The 18,543-nt window shown below is 41.6% G+C and overlaps 1 protein-coding gene across 10 annotated transcripts in view; it reads left to right on the forward strand.

Annotated features, from left to right (window-relative positions):
- The window catches only part of LOC130922993 (actin-binding LIM protein 1-like), a 188,646-nt gene that overhangs the window by 32,448 nt on the left and 137,655 nt on the right, over positions 1–18,543 (forward strand). For all 10 annotated transcript variants that reach the window (XR_009064639.1, XR_009064638.1, XR_009064640.1 and 7 more), the window contains 3 exons: positions 6,217–6,354; positions 15,016–15,199; positions 15,339–15,448. Coding sequence is in view for 7 of the 10 variants with exons in the window: in XM_057848337.1 (XP_057704320.1) it covers positions 6,217–6,354; positions 15,016–15,199; positions 15,339–15,448 (432 nt within the window). In the remaining 3 variants the exon portion in view is untranslated. Of the gene's footprint in view, positions 1–6,216; positions 6,355–15,015; positions 15,200–15,338; positions 15,449–18,543 lie in introns of those variants that run through there.

Below are 18,543 nucleotides of genomic sequence, written 5' to 3' on the forward strand. Positions count from 1 at the left end.
AGTCAGCTGTGCTACCCGATGGTTGGAGGAGGTTAAACTCCTGAACTTTTCCTCCATCGAAGAAAACAAAATAGCTGGTATGGAAATACTTCGGCTACAGAAAAGTTACAGACGGCCACGGCTAAGAGGAGGGCCAACCAACATGTAAAACATGTATGCAGTTGGGTGGCTGCCTAGGAGGCAATACCTCCAATATTATTTCGCATTTATACAAAATTAAAGGTTAGTAAACACTTTCATGCACGTTTCCCACTGGCTATGAGAGTTAACTCCACCGTGTTTGTGTGTCTAGTGGTGGTAAAACGGGGTGTTTTTTTTTTTCTCTCTGGCAACTGGCTGTGTTGTGAAAGAGAGAGTGTGTATAATGTAAACATGATAGGAGTCATACACACGTTCTTTCTAAGAAAAATAATAAAATTATTTTTGTTCTGATGCAAATAATGTTGATAGTAATGTTTTAATATTATTTAGAATATTTCAGGTTTTTTTGTCATTTAAAAAAAATTTATCTTAACATACTTATGTCCAAATTTGCTAATAGGTTTTGAAAAATAAAAATCCTGCTCAATGGAACTTTTTTTTAAACCCAGATATCTCAAAGTAACACATTTTAGAGCTGTAATTGCAATAGCGTGATACCGCGAAAACGTGACATTTGTGTTTAAGGTTATCATACGTCGGAATCTCATACTGGCACATGCCTAGTACGGAGTAGTTTTTTTAACTTATTTTTTTATTTTTTAATATGGCGCGCGAGTATGGAAGGGGCGTAGCTGCTGATTTATGCAAATCACCAGACACCTACGTAATCAAGTTCCTACAACCCCACTGAAAGTCCCTGCCTCGGAGTAGGAAGTAAAATGGTTCCCGGAACTCAAGTTCTTGGTCCCTGCTTCCTACTTGCAAAAAGACGTCATCGTCCCCCAAAATGTTCTAGGAACTGCAGATAGTTCCCTACAGTGCGAAAGCGGCTTTTGTGTCTGTGCCACCTCCTCTACGATAGCTTTGTATTTTAGTTCAACCCATGGCAGACGTCACACCTTCCTTCCCCATTGTCGCCTCCTTTGTGTGTATGTCAAACAGAATGCCCTCACAAAATAAGGTCAAGGGGTAGCTAGCCACTAGAGTGGATGAGCAAAGCAGTCACATCTGGGGTCCTATTGTGTAGGATTCAACCTCTTTGTCTGATTTTCTTACCATCATTCGTATACTCCTTTGGGGATTTTCCTGTCTCTACTGGAAATGCTGTATATTTTACAGTAGCAAAGGCAATGAGCAAATGAATATTTTATCAGAGCTTCCCTCTCTTGTCTGAAGTCCCTGCTCCCTGGCGTATTTTCAAGCTTCTACCATGTTGCATTCTGATGAATTTAAAGTTGTACATCAAGGTGTTATCACTGCCAATATTGTCGTTTTCCAGCTAGGTGTGAGCACGTGTTGCGGGAGAATCAGCCCTCATGGGACTAAAGGCTTTCCCTGTTATCCCTTTGTTATTGTCGACATAGCAATACTCTGCTTTTTATGAGTGAAGGGTGGAAGGGCTTTAGGGGTGAGGAGAGAAAGCCCACCGCTTATGACTCGTCACTAGGCTTCGGGATGCTCTGCTGGTTTTTGCTTTCTCAGCACCATGCTTGTGTGTGCGTGTGTATCCATTGTGTGTTGAGGCTCATATCAGTCACGTTATCCCTCTGTGAAGAGAATGCAAAGATCACAAAGTCAGCACAGCCAACACTTCCAACTAAAATTTGGGAGTGGTTGTACTTTGCGCAGAAACAATTTTGTTTCTGTTGTATATTTGAGTGAGAGTTGTACTGTGCTGGATTTGCTAAGTGTTCCATATTCTTACTTATTTATAGTGTTATATAACACATTCTTGTAAAGCAGCTATCATGAGACCGCCTAAAAATTGCAATAGAGAAATGATTTCATCATCAATGGCAGCAAATGAGGTAATATACATTCGTTTTATTTGTTCCTGCAAGTTAAACAAGATGTTACTAATAGAGATTGTATCAAAACTTGCATGTCCCAATCTGTTTTTTGTTAAAGCCCTTTTTGTGTTTTAAAATTTTAATATGATGTGGCGTAGCGTGCCTGTCTCAGCTTTATTTTGTCAAAGAGTCTCCGCCTCTTGCTGAGGCACACAGCAATTTAAAGTGCAGCAAGCAGGCCGCATTGAAACGGAAAAACCCAGCACACTCTTTCCCATCCAAACCTCGGTTTTTGATCTTGGAATCTTGCAACATTAGTAATGTTGGCAGTGGTTTTTCCATGATAGGTTGTCACTGCTGGACTTAATGGTAGTTGTTGTTAATGCTACAGTGGTATGAAAAAGTATCTAATCCTTTTGTAATTTCTCACATTTCTGCATAAAATCACCATCAAATGTGATCTGATCTTAGTCAAAATCACACAGGTGAATGAATGAAGAATGAATTCATGCCAGACATCCCAGCAATCTGACTGAATTACATCTGTTTTGTAGAGAAGAATGGGCCTAGATTAGTCCTGATTGATGTGCCAGACTGATCTGTAGCTACAGGAAGCGTTTGGTTGAAGTTATTCCTACCAAAAGGGGGCACAAAATATTAAATGTGACGGTTCACTTACTTAGTTTTCCCCGTTCTGCCATTGTTCGCAGGCTATCCTCATTAAAATATCACAACCTATAAATGTATGGGTGGTTTTAGTTCAAGCAGACACTGTATTTTCATCTGTGTGAATTTGACAAAGCTCAGATCACAAATTCCAAAAGGTTCAGATACGTTTTCATACATACATTCGTTTTTGTTTTTTTTTTTTTAATTTTTTTTTTTTTTTTTTTTTTTTCACTAAGAATGAAAGTACAAAACAATTGAAGCTGATTTATAAATTTGTTACAATCTGGTGAAGGATTAAGAGTCTTGAAATTTGTTTTTGCCGTGATCAGTAACCCAGATGGCCTGTGGTTTTGTTTGGAGGTGCAATGTCACACTCAGAGATGCTGAGACTTCACTGTCTGGTTCATCAAGGGATGACTCATTGTCCTGCCGAGTTTAACTGCATCAGAGGAGCGGTGCCTACACCTTTATGCTCACATTATTTTCATATATAATGTTGGCCTCTTTGCCATTTTCTTCACAAAGGGAGCTTTGTAGGGCTGAGATACTGTTAAAATAGTTTTATTGATTTGTTTTTCTTCTTGAGGATGACTCAAACACTGTCGCAAAGTCTATTTTCTGAACCATCCTACATCATTACAAAGCTGCTGCAATAGAGAACGTGCAGCAGTGTAGATGTCAAGTTGTGTACAGTTATGCTTTCCTTGTGCTTTTAACCTTTTAGCTTAATGATTACAACAGAAAAATCCTTCAAATGCATTTAATGTGGGTGTGCGTATGTGTGATTGTGTGTGATTGATTAAGTGAGTGAGTTAAAATGCCTCTTTTTGTCTGATACAGCCTTCTTGAAAATAGCAGCTAATGAGATGAATTACAAATTTTACTGTAATTGCAGCCTGTTACGGTCCCCATTTGACATCCAATTGTAGTATTAGTATTGCTCGCATGTATTTTGCAATGGGCAATTAAAATTAGCTCAATAATTAAAAAAACAAAACAAAAAAAAAGCAATTCAAGGATCCATCTTGGGGAAAAAATCAAATATTTAAATAGTTATAAGTAAAAACAATTGGGGAAAACGCAAATAAAAAGTCAGGAGTAATAAAAATAAATAAATTAATTAAAGAAATTGTATTAAATTGAAAAAATGAAGAAGTATGTCTATGTATTTTGCTCTTGGAATTTTATTCTTTTTTTTTTTTTTTTTTTTTGGTTTATAAACCTCACATAGCATCGAATGATTGCTTCCAGCCCCTCTCATAGCAAATGAAATGGACGTCTATAGCTGTTTTCAATATCAATTCCTTTCTTTTACTAACTACCACAACATATACTCTGACCTATGCTAGTAGTGAATTAGTTAAGCTAGTGAAAACCTTTGAATGACTGTCCCTGAAAGGGTTAATGTATAAGTATGTGTATGTAGTCCCTTTGTTATTAAATACTCGACTTGCATGATTTTGACACCATTTTGCCCCGAGTGGTTTTTTTTTTCTTTCTTTTTTTGTCGCATAAATAGTACCTTATTGTACCTCACAGTATCTTAATTTTTACTTCACTTTATTAGTATGACGTGGTCTGTCCTCCCTAAACGTGAAGTCGTACAGCTTTACAGACAGCAAACAAAGCAATTTTATATTTGGAAGCTTTTTACTTCCTTCACTTTTGACAACTTGTAAAGCTGTAACACACATATGCACACTTATGTTCAAAACGACACGCATTTTAACAATATAATACTTGACACAAAACAATTGGTGTTCAAACATCCATTTAGTCTGATCAATGTGTAAGTTTAGTACGGTATTTGCCGAACAAAAGTCCGCTGTCTTAAATGCTACATATGCTAACGTGTTTACAATTCTCATAGCAAATCGCTCACACATAACTCCACAAACTGTAGCTTTAAACATAATTACAAATGCACAAACAAAAAACATATATTAGCTGAAACAACCTACAGCCTTATGTGGGTCAAACCAGAGCGCAGCTATCATTTATCCATGTCAGACGTGTGACTCTGCTCCTGAGTCATAGAAGACGGCAGTCCAGCCACACCCAACGCTGCCACCAGAGGGCAGTGTTTCCTCCATCATTAAACAAACTACAATACAGTGGTACATTGACATACGATCGCTTCGACACACGATCTTTTAGACATGTGATGTATAATTTAACTCGGCATTTATTTCTACAACTGACGACATGCTCGAAATATGACGACATGACAGCGCCGCAGATGGACCCAGATGGATTTTCCTGTGAGAGAAATCAACACAGGTTCCAAGAGGGTTAGTGCAGGTGGTGAAACATGAGCGTGGGGTGCGCATGCGTGAACTGGCTCAACAATACGGCCGTAGACTGTTGACGATCTCCACGGTCCTCCTCCGTTCGCCAGTCATTATGAGTTAAGGTAACAATTATTATTGTGGTAACATCGCCAAAGAAACCACCAGCTTCGTCAGGTTTTTATGATTTATTTCACAACTTGTTCAACACAACAGGCCTACTGTCCGCCGCAGTTGACGGTGTTCTCAACAGAACATTAAAAGAGAAGGTAAATCTCAACCGCACCTCTCCCTGTCTTTGTCACGTCAGCGACGACGTGCGTTCAGGTACAGCACGCAAAACACGTCCGCCACATTAGAACCCAAATCGTTACATTATTAAAAGAATTATTATTATTATTATTTTATTATTCCGGTTTTATTAATAATTTATTTGGGTTGCTCTGTGTATTTGCCATTTGTAATAGTACCAGCAGTATTTATTAGGGATATAGTCTAGGTTTTTGGGCTGTGGAACTCATTCATTCATTCATCTAATTAATGGAATTATAACGTATTCTTATGGGAAAATCCTGCTCGACATTCGGCCATTTCAACATACAAACAAGGTCCTGGAACGAATTAACTTTGTATGTAGAGGTGCCACTGTACTTTTGGACGTTATGGAATATGGATAATTATTTTTAATTTTTAAAGGGTTAATTGTGACTTACGCGGAAATTTGGGTTACGTCGCCAGCGTCAGAACGGGATTCGTTCCTAACCTGGGGGCCACCTTTAGCTCATTTTTAGAGCATCTAGTTCGTCTGTTGTTGTCTTTGGCAGCCAATGAGTTAAAGGACATGTGTGGAAGCCTGATAATTAGTGCGAAGGAGTCCGAGGTGCTCGCACCTACTATCAGCGCACCGCGCCCTTTTTCCAGCTAACCTGCCATTTGTTTCTCTCCAGGAGGCATGCGTGTTGTACTATGCGCTACTATTAATCATGCATCTACTCTGTGTGAAGCATATAAATTATACAGAGGATATGAAAAGTACACACACCCCTGTTAAAATGTTTCTTGACATAAAATAGAAACTCTAATTTCTAATGCGACATACATAGGTCACCTGAATGGCATAAAAAGTTTTGAAATAATTTGTTTGTTCCAACAGGAATCTAGCTGTTGAAAAGGGCATGTGTAAATAGTTTGTATCCACGATATGTGCAAAAAAGAAGAAAAAGAAGAGCATTGAAATGCCAGAAGCTCACATCGAGCAATCCTGATGAGTCATTGCCATTATCCTGGGAACATTGGTAATGCTAATGTGTCTTTCTCTTTCTTTACAGTGGCTCATGCGCAGGACACACACCACCACTCCAAAGAGAAGCCCCTAATCCAGTGCTATAAGTGCGGGCAGCCATGCAAGGGCGAGGTGCTTCGGGTGCAGAACAAACACTTTCACCTAAAGTGCTTCACCTGTAAAGGTACAGTAACACATTGCTGAATATGCAAACATACAAATCTTGAGGTCTCATTCACATGCTCTTCATTAAGTATCCACATTACACTGAATGGCTTTTTCTCCCTGTAGACTATATTTTTTTTCTTACTTTTCCTGTGTTTTAGCAAAAAAAAAAAAAAAAAAAAAAAAGTGCTTGCTAAACATCTATGAGGTGTGAAAAAGTGAGAAAACATGGTGGCTGCCTAATTTATTGCCCTAATTGGCCTATTTTACACCATCTCAATTGGCGTTTTTCTGGCTCGCTATCCTGTGTGTAAAGTACTGATTGGCACTGAAGTCGACACATGAATTTTCTAGCTTGTGACATGGTATTATTGGCGTAACAGAGACGGAACGCTGCCAGTTACATAAATCCAAGCCTCGCTGCACTCGCCCCTTTTGTATTGAAAGTATTTGTCACTGTCACATTGATGTCGCAATATATCTAATTATGTTAAATGGGACAACTTGCAAAGGCCTTGTGAATGTGGACTTCGGACATGAAAACGTCCTGCTTTAGTGAGTGCTATCTGAAAGGCGAATAAATCTCATCATAACTATTATGCCTCTGATGTGTCAAGTGATCGGAAATGCTCTTTGACAGTAACTATTAATATCGTTGGTGAATTATGTGACTTTTTTCCATTCAGTCTAATCTTTTTATTCTAAAACACTAGCTAAAATGAACCATTACTATTCAATGTGAGACGAAGACAAAGGAGTAGAGTGGAATTTGGGCCAGTGAAGGTGCAATGTTTTTCAATATATTGCTAATTGATCCCTTCTAAATAGTAAAACTCCTGCTTTTCATTGAGTCAATATGCAAGTGTTTCATACAATACAGCCGTAATGTGCTAGATTGCTAGATGGTTTGAATTCTAACACTAACCTTGGCTCATCTTCATTCCATTTTAACGTCATTTTTTTAACCCTATTAGGCATGAATTTCTGACATAAATGTGACTCTCGGCTGGCCTAACTGTCTCCTTCTTAAAGGCTTAACTCATCGTAGTGAAACTTTTAGTGGTTAATCCGTGACTGGTGCACGGTTACAGCTATCAACAAGTACCGAGAATAACGAACTTTAAATAAGCAAATGCTGAGATTAGTATCTATTTCCATCCTCAGAAAGTGGATGTACAGTATATACCTTAGTGGGGATGTATTTGTACTTAACTACAAAAACCTGTGAATTGAGATAGTAGTCTCACAAGTCTGGTTCTTCAAATTGTGTCACCAGTTTACTCAATTTCAAATATTATATCGTATACTTCTTAAAATAATACGTATCGTACTCATTTATATTCATTTGTTTTAGAGGAATAATATCCCAAAAGCAAAAATATTAACAACGCCCCAGTAAAACGTGCAAATAAGGCGATGACCCTTTTAACTTTTTAAAAATGTTGATGCAATAAAGTTGTATTATTTTCCTATAAAATGATTGTCAACATTATAAAGGCCATTGAATCTCTATTACGGCGTTGTTCTCAAATCAGTTAGCTTACAAGTTAATCTCGTCATCCCTGAGCCCTAATGCAATTAAATCTTAGCCTTTCCCTCACTCGCTCCCATTCATCCACAGGCTTTAGTTTATTGCATAACAATGATTAAACCACATTATCTGAAAAATCAAAATATTTTCCCCCCTTCCTGTGGAATCTCCAAATGTCTTTTAAATCACATGCAATCACAGCATTTTAAGCGCACAATAAATGTAATTAGAATTGATGGATTTACAATTAATAGTAGAGTTGTCCGATAGCATCAGCCGATAAAAGCATTTAAAATAATTTCGGAAAAAAAAAAAACAATTTTTTGTTTTGTTTTTGTTTTTGTGTGTGTGTTCAATGTATTTATTCAGAATTAGCATTGGGAAGAGATACATACAAGACATGTTTTTCACTTTTTTCCGAAAAGTATCATTTGAAAAAAAAAACTGTATATGTATATTTTAATAAATAATTTTTAAGCACTTCAAATGTAATAATCTTAAGTTTTAAACATGTTACTGTCCCACCGAATTATTTTTAAACAAGAAAAAAGTATAAAAATACTTGTATTTAAATGCCTCATTGAGTGAGTCCACTCAAATCCACTCCATCTCCTCACGTACACACAATGAGTTGCCACAGCAACTGTTTAACAAGTTAAACGATGATTAACGCATGCAGCGCTTTGATGCTGAGGCTTCCAGGGATTTATGGCAAGATCAAACAGAAGACGTCTCTCGATCATCGTTAACTTTAATAAGCAACTCCAGTGCATTGCCTGAACAACGAGCAGGGAGAGGGAAGGAAGCGTGAGACTACGTGATCGGATCGAGACAGCTCTTTTTTTTTTCTTAAAAAAACAAAAAAAAAAGTCTGCGATAGACTGAGGGCGCCAAGTTTGAAGCGTGAAGTAGCAAAGGATCACTGTATTCTTTATATTTAAAAACAGAAATTTTGACTCATTTAAATTTATTTTATTTATATAAGACATAAGCGGCTCGGAAAATGAATGAATGAATGAATGATTTTGGCACTTTTTCTATAACTTCAGTTGTTCTCTTATTTTTCACAGAATGTTTATTCTATTTGGAAAACCTTGAGGTTATTACATTTACCATTGTTAAAGGATCCAGTAGGGAATCACAATACAATTAGCAATAATATGTTGTTACGATCCGCGAACGCGGAAAACAAGATTGGACCAAAGAGCAGACAAGAGACAGAGGGAATAGTAAAAGGGGTTTTTAATACAACTAAAAAACACGCGATCGCGGAAAAAGGGAGAATAACAAAAGGAGTCCGTGACAAGAGGTCGACGGGGATCAAATAACACTAAACTAAGCGGTGGGCAGCGAGCCAACAAGATAACAAAAGTAATCACACTCAATACCTGCACAAGGTAGAGGAATCACCAAACGAAAAAACAGCTGACGCATAAACTAGCAAATCCAATGAGCCTCGAAAGTACTGGTATAGAATGGCAAACAGCAAGCAAATATCTCGGCAACGTTGGCTTGGGTCGCCGGCGTTATATACAACTGTTGAGTTGCTGGAATTAGCCGCAGGTGCGATGATGGGAACGCCCACACCGCCGGCTCTGTAATGGAAACAAAATCTAACCAGCAACAGAATGTGACAGTACCCCCCCTTCAAGGAGAGCCCCTTGGCGACCCACCTGGCTTCCCGGGACAGCGCGCGTGAAAGTCGCGGATGACCGAAGGATCCAGGATCCAGGAGCGGGGGACCCATTGGCGTTCTTCAGGACCGTAGCCCTCCCAGTCGACCAGATACTGTACACCCCTGCCCCTCCTCCTCGAGTCCAAAATAGACCTCACGGTGTAGACCGGGTCACCGTCGATCAAGCGTGGAGGTGGTGGGGGTGCTTCCGGAGGGCATAGCGGGCTGGAGGAAACTGGTTTCAACAGGGAGACATGGAACACTGGATGGATGCTGAGGGAACGTGGGAGCGTGAGCCTCACGGCTACAGGGTTCACCACCTTTTCCACCTTGAAAGGCCCAATGAAACGGGGACCCAACTTCTTGGAGACCCCGGCAAGATGCAGGTCCCTTGTAGACAGCCAGACTTTCTGGCCCGGCCTGTACAGAGGAGCCGGTCTCCGGTGACGGTCAGCCAACATCTGGTTGCGTGCTGCTGTCCGTGAAAGCGCTGCACGGGCGTCCCGCCAGACTCTGTGTGCCCGCCGCAGGTGTTGTTGCACTGAGGGTATGCAGACGTCTGACTCCTGGGACGGGAATACAGGAGGCTGGTAGCCGTATGCAGTCTTAAAGGGTGACATACCTGTGGCTGCACTGACAAGTGTATTATGGGCATACTCCACCCAAGGGATATGAGACGACCAGGACGCAGGGTGCTGGTGGCAGACACACCGGAGGGCTGCTGCAAGGTCTTGGTTGGCCCGCTCCGTCTGGCCGTTGGTCTGGGGGTGGTAGCCCGACGACATACTTGCTGTGGCCCCCATGGCCTTGCAGAACATCTTCCAAACTCGAGATATGAATTGGGGGCCCCTGTCGGATACCAGATCAATGGGTATGCCGTGAATGCGGAAGACTTGACTCACGAGGATGTTTGCGGTTTCCAGCGATGATGGCAACTTTGGGAGCGGAATGAAATGTGCCATCTTTGAGAACCGGTCAACAACTGTCAGCACTACCGTATTTCCCTGGGACTTGGGAAGGCCGGAGACGAAATCCACAGCAATGTGGGACCATGGACGTGATGGAACTGGCAGCGGGCGCAGGAGACCAGCAGGAGCATTGTGCGACGACTTGTTGCGGGCGCATACAGAGCAAGCCCGCACAAACTCTTGGATGTCATCATTCATTCCAGGCCACCAGAACTTCTGGGATACTAAAAACTGTGTCCGGGAGGTCCCCGGATGGCAGGCCACCTTCGAGGCGTGCCCCCATTGCAGCACGTCCGATCTGTGTTCTTGGGGAACAAATAGCTTGTCCTTGGGGCACCCCGTCGGAATGTTCACACCTTGCAGTGAGTTGGCGACCTTACCCTCCACTTCCCACTGAAGGGCCCCCACCACACGGGCCTCTGGCACAATGGGCTCTGGACCAGACTCGCAGAGGGCTGGGCTGAAGACCCTGGATAAGGCATCTGGCTTAGTGTTGCGAGAACCAGGGCGGTACGTGATTGTGTAATTAAAACGTGTAAGAAAAAGAGCCCAACGCGCTTGACGGGGATTCAGTCTTTTGGCTGCCCTAATGTATGCCAGGTTCTTGTGGTCGGTGAAGATCTCGAAAGGCTCTGGTGTCCCTTCCAACCAATGTCTCCACTCTTGCAGCGCCAGAACGATGGCCAGCAGCTCACGGTTTCCAACGTCGTAATTTCGTTCAGCAGGACTGAGGCGACGTGAGAAGAAGGCGCAGGGGTGAACCCTCTGATCGACTGGGGAACGTTGAGACAGGACTGCCCCCACTCCTGAATCTGAGGCATCCACTTCTACAATAAATGGCACATCGGTATTAGGGTGAGCAAGGACAGGGGCACACGTAAACGACCGTTTAAGAGCCACAAACGCAGCCTCAGCCTCTGGGGTCCATTTAAATGGTACTTTTGTAGATGTAAGCCTTGTCAAAGGTTCAGCCTTCTGGCTGTAGTTGCGAATGAAGCGCCTATAGAAGTTAGCAAACCCGAGGAACCTTTGCAATGGCTTCCTTGATGTAGGAGAAGGCCACTCGACCACAGCCTGTATCTTGGCTGGATCTGCTCTCAGCTGGCCCTTCTCCACAACAAACCCCAGAAACTGGACCGAACTGGTATGGAACCTGCATTTCTCTGCCTTGACATACAACCGGTTCTCGAGCAGCCTTTGCAAAACCAGCCGGACATGCTGTCTATGTTCCTCGAGGCTTCTAGAAAATATAAGGATGTCGTCCAAATAAATAAAACAAAACCGGCCTATCATGTCCCGAAGCACATCGTTAACAAGGTTCTGGAAAACTGCTGGTGCATTAGTAAGTCCGAACGGCATGACTAAGTATTCGAAGTGACCTATGGGAGTGTTAAATGCGGTCTTCCATTCATCACCCTCCCTCATTCTCACCAAGTGGTAGGCGTTGCGCAAGTCAAGCGTAGTAAAAATACACGCGGACTGCAACGGTGCAAAAGCGGAGTCCAGCAAAGGCAGGGGGTACTTATTTTTAACTGTGATGTCGTTAAGGCCTCTATAATCGACGCATGGCCGGAGGGACTTATCTTTTTTGTCAATAAAAAAGAACCCGGCCCCAACAGGGGACTTTGACGGTCGAATTAGCCCGGCCGCGAGGGAAGACGATATATATTCATTCAAGGCCCCCTGCTCGGGTTTCGATACCGGATAGAGTTTAGAGGAGGGCAACGGCGAATTCGGAACCAAATCAATGGAGCAGTCGTACGGTCGATGTGGTGGCAGTGATGTTGCTAGGTCTTTACTGAAGACCAACTTGAGGTCATGATATTCAGGGGGTACCAAAGACAAATCGATATGTTCCGGCTCACGTGGTACTGTGGGCCCGGAGGGGGACGGGGCAGCGCGTAAACAATGAGAATGACAATAAATACTCCAATTTGTTATCCTGGGGGCCCCCCAGTCTATGTCGGGGTTGTGTCGCTTTAGCCACGTCAAACCTAGTACCACGGGTGCCAACTTTGTCGGCATGACAAAAAACGGTCTCTGCTCACAGTGATTACCAGACACAACTAACTGGAGGCTTTCAGTTACATGAGAAATTGTAAAAATCAGGTCACCGTTAAGGTCCCGTACTTCCCGGGGCTCCTTCAATTCAATCAAGGCCCCACCGAGTACTTCTGCGATTGAGTGGTCCACGAAGCAGTCATCAGCCCCCGAATCGACCAAAACTGTTACCTTATAGCTGTTACCGTTCCCGGTAATAATCCCAGGTAATTGCAGCCTGGTGCTTTCGAGCCGCTTTGTAGACTTTGCGACCATAGGTGGTGACCCTCCGTGTCGTGGTGGAGTGCCTCTGGGAGAGTCACTCGCTGTGGTGGAGCTGTCTGACGTCGGGACCAGGAGAGGATGGTTTCTGCCAGCAGCACGAGGATTCACCGGACAGGAAGCGACCCGATGGCCAGGGTCACCGCAGTACAGACAGAGCTGCTCAGCCATGCGCCGGTGGCGTTCCCTTGTGTCGAGTCTCTTCCCTCCGAGCTGCATCGTCCCCTCGTCAGTAGTTGACCGCCAATACCCGCCAGGCGAGGGAAAAGAGCCTGCTGCAAAAGCTGATGAAGCTCTCCCGACGACCGCACTCGTCGACCGACCAAGCCGCTCCGCCCCTCTCTCTCGTTCCCGCTCAAGAAGTCGATTGTCCAAACGAATAGATAAAAAAATTAATTCTTCCCAGTCTTTTGCTTCGTCGCGGGCAGCTAGTTCGTCCTTCACTAATGGGTGCAGCCCCCTCCGAAAAATGCTACGTAAAGCAGCGTCACCAAAACCACTCTCTGCTGCGAGGATGCGGAAGGAGACCGAATAGTCAGCGACAGACAGTTTGCCCTGAGTCAAGTCTAGCAGGCGACTACCAGCCTCTTTGCCCCGAAAGGGGTGGTCGAAAACCCTCTTCATCTCCTCAACGAATTCAAAAAAAGAGTTACGTATCTCGGGGTGCTGTTTGCTGATTGCCATGGACCAAGATGCTGCCTTACCGGAGAGAAGGCTCATGACAAACGCGACCCGGGATCTATCGGTAGAATACGTGAGGGGTTGTTGGTCAAAAACTAAGGAACATTGATGCAAAAACTGCCCACACGAGCCGGTTTCCCCACCGTAGCGTGGCGGGTGTGGGATATTGGGCTCACGCAATGGAGAGGAAGCCGGGGCAGCTTGTGCGGCAAGGTGGACATGCGTTGGAGCCATGGCTGTGGCGGAAACGAGACGACGAGCGCAAACCTGGTCCACCCGTGCATCAAGAGAGCGCATGTTGACAGTAAGTTTGTTAATCGTCGAACTAATTTCATGGAGCACACGATCGAGCGGATTTGCGTGCTCCCTCGGGTCGGAAAACGCCTGGGCTAATGGCTCATTGTCTGCATGGTCCATCTTGGCCGAGATATTCTGTTACGATCCGCGAACGCGGAAAACAAGATTGGACCAAAGAGCAGACAAGAGACAGAGGGAATAGTAAAAGGGGTTTTTAATACAACTAAAAAACACGCGATCGCGGAAAAAGGGAGAATAACAAAAGGAGTCCGTGACAAGAGGTCGACGGGGATCAAATAACACTAAACTAAGCGGTGGGCAGCGAGCCAACAAGATAACAAAAGTAATCACACTCAATACCTGCACAAGGTAGAGGAATCACCAAACGAAAAAACAGCTGACGCATAAACTAGCAAATCCAATGAGCCTCGAAAGTACTGGTATAGAATGGCAAACAGCAAGCAAATATCTCGGCAACGTTGGCTTGGGTCGCCGGCGTTATATACAACTGTTGAGTTGCTGGAATTAGCCGCAGGTGCGATGATGGGAACGCCCACACCGCCGGCTCTGTAATGGAAACAAAATCTAACCAGCAACAGAATGTGACATATGTTAAGCCCACGAACGCATATATCAGTATCAGTTTGATATCGGTATCGGATTTTTGGAGTTGGACAACATCGGGATATCGGTTATTGGTTAAAAAGTTATTATCGGACAACTCTAATTAATAGTAAGGTTTATGAGAGATAGTTTTCAAGAAAAGAAAAAAAAGTGTGTTAACACCCAGCATTATTCTGATGTGATCTCAATCCCTTTAATGTTCTTTAATTAATAAATTATTTGTTCTCTTATCTTGTTTGTCTAAATGACAAGGTCAAAATTGAATAAACGGAACTAAAGATGTAGTATAAAATATTCTAGGCCAGTTATCTTCTAGGTCAGAACAAGGCTGTTTCCTGAGCTGAACAATTGTACAATTGTTGCATTATGCACTCAACAGTAAAATGGATACGCCTTGTATTTGCATTTAATGTAGTAAATAGCCTGTCTTTGGAAAATGATTAGCATCATGTGCCTATAGTAAATATTTGATATATATTTCTAAAGCAGCAGTGTCAGTGATATTATCTTGACTACATGCGAACTAATAAGTTATGACAAAGCACTCTGAATGGTTGTTTCTTGTCTGTGTGCTCTGTTCAGCGTGCGGATGTGACCTAGCCCAGGGCGGTTTCTTCATGAAGAATGGAGATTATCTCTGCACAGTGGACTACCAGCGCATGCACGGTACACGATGCAATGGATGCGGGGACTTTGTGGAGGGGGAAGTGGTCACAGCACTGGGCAAGACCTATCACCCTGCCTGCTTTGTTTGCACCATCTGCAAGTAAGTGTTTCATGTATTATTTGGATTATAATAAGCAGGATGGCAAGTTAATTTTTATCATGTTTCTGATAACATTTAACAAAGAGTATCAGCTAATTTAATATTGATTATTTACTGATTGATGTAATCTACCTGCCAGACGACCGTTCCCTGCTGGAGACAGGGTGACCTTTAATGGGAAGGACTGTCTGTGTCAATACTGTGTTGAGCCGATGTCTCCAGGACCAAAAGACATCCTGGGTGCTAGCAGTAAGTAATTTTTCAACGTTGATGCACAGGTATTTTACTCAGCTGTATTAGTTTACGGTGTAGCATATGTTTAAAAGATCCATTAAAAGACTTGTATGAAAAATACATTCTCTGTGTCATGCAAACTTCAGCCACAAAAATTGGCACATTGCTGATACTATATCTTTGATCGTGCAAATCAAAACGGCACAATTATTAATACATACTGTGCATATTTTTCCTTCCTGAAAAGGGCACTTCAACATACCGTATTTTTTGGACTATAATTCGCATGTTTTTTTTTTTCAGTTTGGCCTAAGGTGTGACTTATACTCTGGAGCGACTTACAGTATGTGTGAAATCGTTAAATCTTATTATAACCTTATTACATGTTATTTTCACACTAAACCGCAAGGGGACAACAAGGCATTTGTTTTAACATGGGCGGTAACTTATAAAAACAAATCAAAACACTGAGAAGGCGTGAACAAAATGGCGCTGTAAAGAATTCTGCAGATTATAAGCTGCAAGTAGTGAAATATGCAGTCGAAAACAATAATCGAGCAGCTGAAAGAAAGTTTAGAGTTAGCGAGAAACTTGTAAGGGACTGGTGAAATGCGGAGGGTTACTCTTACTGATGAAGAAAACAAAAAAAGATAATCGCTAACATTGACGGTTTGGTAAACTTCCTAGCATGTTCTTCATGCTAGTTATATGAATAACTCGGTGGGAGCATGTCTATAACCTTTTGGGCTACAAAATATCGCAATATATCACCTTTTTGATATATTGTCACACCCCTATCAAATAACGTTTTTTTTTTTTTTTTTTTTTTGGTGGTCGACCAATCACACATTGTTTTTGCGATTACCGTATTTTTTGGACTATAAGTTGCAGTTTTTTTCATAGTTTGGCTGGGGGTGCGACTTATACTCTGGAGCGACTTATGTGTGAAATTATTAACATATTATTATATCGTTTCACGTGTTATTTTGGTGTTTTGGAGTGACACTGGTGGTTTGGTAAAGAGCTTGTTCTTTTTGCTATAGTTATCTGAATAACTCTTAATAGCTATGTTACGTTAACATAACAAGTTCTCAATCCCTTGCATGCGTCATGTAACGTTAGCATACTGTACCCCTACTCAGACTGTTCTTCTCTATTCTATTTTTATTATAATTGCCTTTCAAAATGACATGTCTGCTCTTGGAATTGGATTACATTCAAATAAATTTCCCCCCAAAATGCGGTTTATAGTCCTGTGTGAGTTATACATGCTTTTTTCCTCTTCATTACACATTTTTTGGCTTGTGTGTCTTATACTCAGGTGCGACTAGTCCGAAAAATACGGTACTTCAAATATTGTAGTGTCATTTCTGTGGATGTGAATGTGTCTTTGACTTACAGCCCTCTGGTGTCAAACATTAGTCAAGTTTAAAAGGGCTTCACAGATAAACAGTTGACAAACAGTTGACATTAAAATGTTAAAGAAATAATTTACATTAAATTAAACAAGTAAATATTAGAAATAATTGGCACCGGAAGCAAGGGCGTAGGTTTAGTCTCAACATTGGTAGGGACGATATTATTGTAATGCATATAATGCAAACAATGATCCAAAAATGGGATTACTAACTTGAATTCGTTGTTCCTTGTGGAGGCTGGCCTGACCGCAGTAGTTTTGACGGTTGCAGGTCGGACTTTCAGTAGCAAAATTAGTTGTGTTTCCCCCACCTCCACAACACTGACGTCTTTTTACATGACATGGCCAAAAAATACTTTTAATATCCCTCCTCTCCGATGGGGGTGGCGTGTTGTCGACATGAATCTGTCAGGGTTGTATGAGTATGTTTGTGTGTGTGTCTTTGTGGCGGGACGGGGGGATTCAAGTCATCAGCCAACCAAACGTTCGTTTGAGGGGGGAAAAAATGGACTGGCACATTCAGCAAGTGAAAAGGGATAAAGATGTTAGTCTGAACATGTTGAAAATAATTCACTTAATAATGGTAGGGTCTATTCTATCCTTAAAACATATGGTAACTTAAGACAATCTAAATTACCTATATATTTGAACTCTTTGTATAATGAAATAAGTTTGCTTAAAAGTTGGTGGGGACAATTTGAGCATCCTGAAAAGTTGCTAGTGTTATGTCCCTACCCTCCTTATGCAAACCTACGCCCTTGACCGGAAGTCATAGTCATTGACAATACTCTCATGAGTGTGCCTAATCTTGTGTGACCTTTATACTGTGCCATTTCTTCTTAACAACATTCCGTCAAAACGTCATTTTCACACATACGCCATTAATAAAATAGATATTAAATTGAGGGTAGGATGTAAAGTAATTTTTTTGTACGTTGGACCTTAGGTCACACATACATATTTTCTGAACTATAAATCACACATTTTTTTCAGAGTTTAGCTGGGTCTGCAGTTTATAATCGCACTGATAGCTGCGAAATTATGTTGTGTTTTTTTAATTAAAGTTAACCGAATAACTATTAACGTGACACCTATTTAGCCGTTTGTTCACCATTTTATTGTTATCACTGTAACGTAAAATGTTTGCTTTTGGTGCCTGAAAGATTAAAAATTCCCCACAAAAAAAGCCACTGCGATTTATATGTTTCAAAGTGCATATTTTTGCCGGGTGCGACTTATGCTGCCTTCATGTGGTGTTGTAATAATAGTAAATAGTACAACTTGTTCAGCCGAAAATTGCATATGAACACCCCCTCAAGTCATATTTTCTACTGCAGAGCTGGAGTTTTATTATGATACCCGAGTGTCCAAGATGAAACCATTATTTACTTATCAAAAAATAGCGGCGCGCAAACAAGATGTAGATGGTTTTTTTTTTTTTTTTTTTTTTTTAGATTTATTGTCAATTTTACGTTCTTTTTTTATGGCAGCAAAATAACGTAGTGTACACATTTATAAAATACTTATTTTTTCAACCAAGTTCAATTACAAACAAAAACTTATCATTTGCATTGAATGTATTCTCTTGTTGTGGTAGATGAATTAATATGTCTAAACAGTTTTGGCCACGCAACAAAAGTCTGTGTCTGCTATGTTTTTTTTTAAAAATTTATTTATTTTTGCTGCTACGACA

The sequence above is a fragment of the Corythoichthys intestinalis genome, chromosome 10 (assembly GCF_030265065.1).
Source record: "Corythoichthys intestinalis isolate RoL2023-P3 chromosome 10, ASM3026506v1, whole genome shotgun sequence".
In the NCBI taxonomy this organism is placed as follows: Eukaryota; Metazoa; Chordata; class Actinopteri; order Syngnathiformes; family Syngnathidae; genus Corythoichthys; species Corythoichthys intestinalis.